This window comes from Arvicanthis niloticus, chromosome 19, assembly GCF_011762505.2.
Source record: "Arvicanthis niloticus isolate mArvNil1 chromosome 19, mArvNil1.pat.X, whole genome shotgun sequence".
NCBI lineage: Eukaryota > Metazoa > Chordata > Mammalia > Rodentia > Muridae > Arvicanthis > Arvicanthis niloticus.
The window spans coordinates 7,978,069-7,983,076 of NC_047676.1; the positions used below are offsets into that span (position 1 = coordinate 7,978,069).

General features: G+C 41.3%; 1 protein-coding gene across 1 annotated transcript; it reads right to left on the reverse strand.

Moving 5' to 3' along the window:
- Positions 1-2,065: 2,065 nt before the first annotated feature.
- Positions 2,066-3,111, reverse strand: Tas2r1 (taste 2 receptor member 1). Its single transcript, XM_034523685.2, is given in 2 exon segments — positions 2,066-2,142; positions 2,145-3,111. Coding segments are annotated over 2 exon segments (1,044 nt in total).
- Between the last annotated feature and the right edge of the window lie 1,897 nt (positions 3,112-5,008).

Genomic DNA, 5,008 nt, shown 5'->3' on the forward strand with positions numbered 1-5,008 from the left:
AGTTTGGGAGGAAAGCAGACTGTAGAATGTTTTTGGGATACATAATTATTATTTTGTTTATTCAAAAACTCTCGCTAATATTAGCATCACACGTAGTCACATCTTAAAAGTCATCTCCTTAGCTGGGATTGTTAAAGTCGAAGTTGTTGAAATACAATCAGAATCTGGGGTTGAATAGTACTGTTCACAACAGCCAAGAACCAACCCACATGCCAATCAACACTAAGCAAAGAGAATGTGATATAAATTATAATGTCCACAGCAGAGTGTTAGCTGGGGCTTAAGAAGAGCAAATTATGTCATCTGCAGGTAAATGGCAGGATCACTATGGTGTGCAACATTACCCAAACTCAGAAAGACAAAATGTCATAGTTTTGTCTTACGTATAGAAACTAGATTTTTAAAAAGACATAAAATAGAAGAGAAAGTATTTGAGAGAAGGAAGGGGACAGAGAGGGGGGTAAACAAAGGAGGGTATTGAGGCAGATTGTATTAGTTACATGTATGAATATGTCACAGTAGGACCTATTGTTTTCTACAATTGGTATATACTAAGAAAAGATGAATGAGGAAAAATGGTATCTGAGAAGCCAGATCATAAGCAAAGTGTATAATTATACATTTCTTCCTGAAAGTTTGAAGGTGTGCCCACGCTTCTCTTCCCACCCACAGGCACACACCTCAGAATCAAGAGCAGGAATCACTAGATTTGAGACATAAGAAAAGCAAGCTACTCTTCTTTGTCCCTTCTTCAAGAAGGAATAATAGTCACCTGTAGAGGGCCATTCCTTCTAGAACTAACTGGCTGCTGCCTGAGTTATCTACAAACTTTTGACATAGTGTGATGTGGGGACAGGGAGAACAGGGACATGGAGGCTGCTGCTTTGCTCCTTGGGGAATTGAGTTGGAGACTATAGGAAGACGCAAGGTACCACGGTTCCTGTTTCCAAGAGGAAGCATCCATCTTTGGATCTTCTGAAGCATGTCCTTTGTGCGTAGCATGTCTCGGGTTGCAAACTCCATGGCTTAGTCTTTGCTCCTGGTGACTGTCAACTCTAAACTCAGATACATTTTATACCATTACACCTGAAATACAAACTAAAGATAATTGTGAGACATCTTTTTATACATTTGCCCCTAAAGCAAAGGGAGTCTGAAATGGTTTTAGAAGTGTGTGTATGCAACTGAAGTTGACTGTGTACAACACACACACACACACACACACTTATTTTGCTTAGTCACCAAAGTCATCTTCCAAAGAGAAAATATATCTGTGCTTCAAGCAGATGGAAGCACCGTGAGCTATCCACACCTACTGATGTTGCTTCATTAAGAAGACATGTGATGTGGGAATGTCGAATTGTTACTATCAATCAAAAGGATCCCCAGGCTGAGTGTACAAATGCAAAGCAAAAGTCTTTACAAGCCATTGTCTATTGAGGGTGTGCAATTACAGGAAATGAAAAGCTCCTTTTCTCTTCTTCTCTCTTTGTCTTCTTCCTTCTACACTTCTACCTCTTAGAAGTCAGTCTATTTCTCCTCCTTTTCTGTCAGGCATCCCTCTTATCAGTCAGTGGGATGTGTACTCACTTTTCTGCTCTTGGAGTAGATGAACATGCTCAAAAGACTGAGAAGGTCTGACTGTCCTCAGCGTCCTTTATTACCTAAAGAAGAGTGGCCTTACTATATGTGACTCCAACAACAACAACAACTACTACTACTACCACAAAACCCAGAAAAGATATTCCTGATTCTTGTAATCAAGATATGTACTGTCAACCCATTCAAGTCTGGGGCAGTGTCTGAGTCTTGGCAATGAATACAGGATGTTATAGTGTTCTGCCCTTCTGGTATTGTAAGTTCAGTCTGGTGTTTTTATTCTCCTTTAAATGCTTTACTTTGAGAAAATTATAGATTTCACATGCACTGCAGACAATTATGCAGAAAGAGTCCATTTGTCCTGCTTTCTCTATGACATCATCTTGCAAGGTAAGGCTTCCACATGACAACTGGGATATGGACCTTGATGTCATCTGCTGACATGTGTTGTGCTTTGATGATCAATTTAACTCTTTGAAAGAATACCAAATCTAGGATTAAACCTCAGGCTGGACAACCAAGATGGCATTATACAGGCTTCTTGTTGGCTGAGTGATGAGTACCAGGCACTGGCAAGTCACTGAGTCTTGGGTTCTTTGAGGTCAACCAAGCTTTTGCACAATGACAACACTTACAATGGCCAATTAACATTTTTGCAATTCGTTTCAGCTTAGGATTTCGTAAAATTAAGACAATCGAATGTAATGAGGGGTATACACCAATAACCAATAAGCAGAACACAAAGGTTCTCTTTTCAAGGTGGAAGCCTTGGGTACAGATCAAAATAGCCACCATGTAGTGGGAGAGATAGAGGATGAAGAATGACAAAATGGACAGCATCGCACTGATGTGGGCATGCCTGCTAGGCTCCCTGGTGCCCACCATAGTCCTCATCTGCCAGCTATGGTTCAACAGGGAGAATATCAGGAGCAGAACAGCAACAGTGAAGACGAGCAATGGCAGTGTGAGTCCAAAGACAAAGACGGAGAGTAACTTAGCATGCACTGTGCCCACCTGAGTTGCGTTTTTAGAAAAAAAGTTTGTAAAGATTTGTTTAGGAATTATTGAAGTCTCTCTGCTATGAATGAAAGTAGTACTAGTTACATAGAGCACAGATCCAAGGATCAGCCATGGTACCAACCTGGATATCCTCATTTTTAGCCACAAAAAGAGTGGGTGAGGGATGGTAGCAATCTTGGCACAGTAGAAAACACCAAGCCATGTGGCAAACCAAAGACTTAGTTCATTTATAATGAAGACAAAGGTAATATTGTCAGCAAATAAAGTGTGCTTCACCAAACAGAATAGACCCAGGTGTCCAAACAATATACACAACTGCAGAATGATCCGCGAAGTCGCCAGGCAAGAAAGAAGCAGATCCAGTGGGGCCATTTTCTTCCACATGATCAAGTCAATACCATTAACAACTATAATGAGGCCATTTGCCAAGATGCCAGTTAAAAACTGCACCACCACGACAAGAAGTAAGAAGAAGATATGACCTTCCATCATTTTAAAGAGGAAAAACCAATGACTTCTTTAAATAATACATAGAGTTCTGCACAGTCTCAGCCATTTCTGAGTTCTTCTTTCTTTCAGTTAGACCAAGGTCCCTTTGGAGATGACACTAACACAAAGGCAATGGAAGAGGAAGGTGGGGCTCATTTGTTTACAGCACTGCTGTCTCGACTCAAAGACAGTCAAATAAGGAAGAGATACCATAGAAACAAATTGTGCCTTACTGATGGCTTTTGCATTTTCCAGGTCTGCTTAAGTGTCAAAGTCATCACAAGTAAATTGTGCAACCAGATGCCTCCAGGTAGCTAGTGAGGACCACCTTCATGCCTAGCCTTACTTAATTATGATTCTACTTAAAGCTAGTGGAGCATTCCCAAGCATCATACAAAACCAAATTACTTCTGTCGTAGCGATGCCATAGGAGTAAGAATGTGCATTTCCTACACATTAGTTCTCTAGGGTGCAGAATCAGCAGCTCAGGACCACCTCAAACACTGTTAAATAATAAGTCACACGTGATAAAACATAAGGCCAAAAGGTGCTAGGAAGATGGTTCAGTGGGTAAAGTACTTGCTGTACAAGCATGGGGACCTGAGTTCAATCCCCCAGAAGTCACAGTTTTAAGAACACTAGCTGTGGCAATAACATACCTTCCAGCATCAGGGAAACAGAGGCGGCAGGTCTGGGTTCACCGACAAGCCTGATTAGCAAAATCTTCAGTCTAACAGTCTCCCAACAAAGCTGTTTCAGCTGAACCTAGCCAGATCTCATAAAACAAGGTGAACCATGTCCTTGAGGAGTAAGACTCATGGTTGGACTCTGGTTTCCACACAAATGAGCCCTCTCAATATGAACATGTAACATTAGTATACACAGAGCTTAGGAATACAGTTTACATGTATGTATAAGACACTGGGCAGAGCCTAAGGAAGGTCATATGCATAACAAAATGAAGGCATCACTCAGGATCCCCATGAGTTACTATCCTGCTAATGATCCAGAGTTCAAAACCTTTGCTCTGTTTTCCTTCCAAAACAATGAAAACCTTACCACAGGTAAGAATCCCATAGGTTAGAGTGAACCAAGCAAGCATTTCCATGTTTAGAGAATGCCATGTGCCGAGCATCGTTTCATCCTCAACTATATTGACATTTGAAAATGGAAAATTGTTTTATTTCATGGGTGGAGGGAAGTCCCATGTAATCAATGTAAGGTGGCTATCATAGACTTGACTCTACCAATTAGATGCCACCGTCACATCACATCATATCTCTAGCCTGTGACCATCAAAGACATTTCCAGACAATATTGAATGATTCTGGTGACAAAATCACCCTGATTGAAAACTATAGTCCCCCCAAAAGCAAGAGCAATGCAGTTTCCAGGTGCTCCTCTAAGGTGTGGTTGTCTGAATAAAAATGGCCTCCATAAGCTCGTAGGGAGCAGCATTATTTAAAGGGATTAGGACATATGGCCTTGTTTGAGTAGGTGTGGCCTTACTGGAGGAAGTGTATCACTGGTGGTGGGCTTGAGGTTTCAGAAGCTCAAGCTAGGCCTGGTAGCCCACTCTCTCTTCCCGCTGCCTACAATCAGGATGTAAACCTCTCAAGATACTCTCCAGCACCATGTCTGCTTGGCTTGTGTGCCCCCATGCTTCCTGCCATGTCAATAATGGACTAAACCTCTCAAATATAAGCTGGACCCAATTAAATGGTTTCCTTTATAAAAGCTGCCATGGTCATGGCATCTCTTCCCAGCAACAGCAACCCTAACTAAGATATAAGACTAAAGGCACAGTAAGTGAATCCTGTGTCTAATACAAATTCCTTAGCGAATTCATCTGCAGAGTGAAAAATGAGGACAGTTTATAAACATTGGGTAAATTCAAACT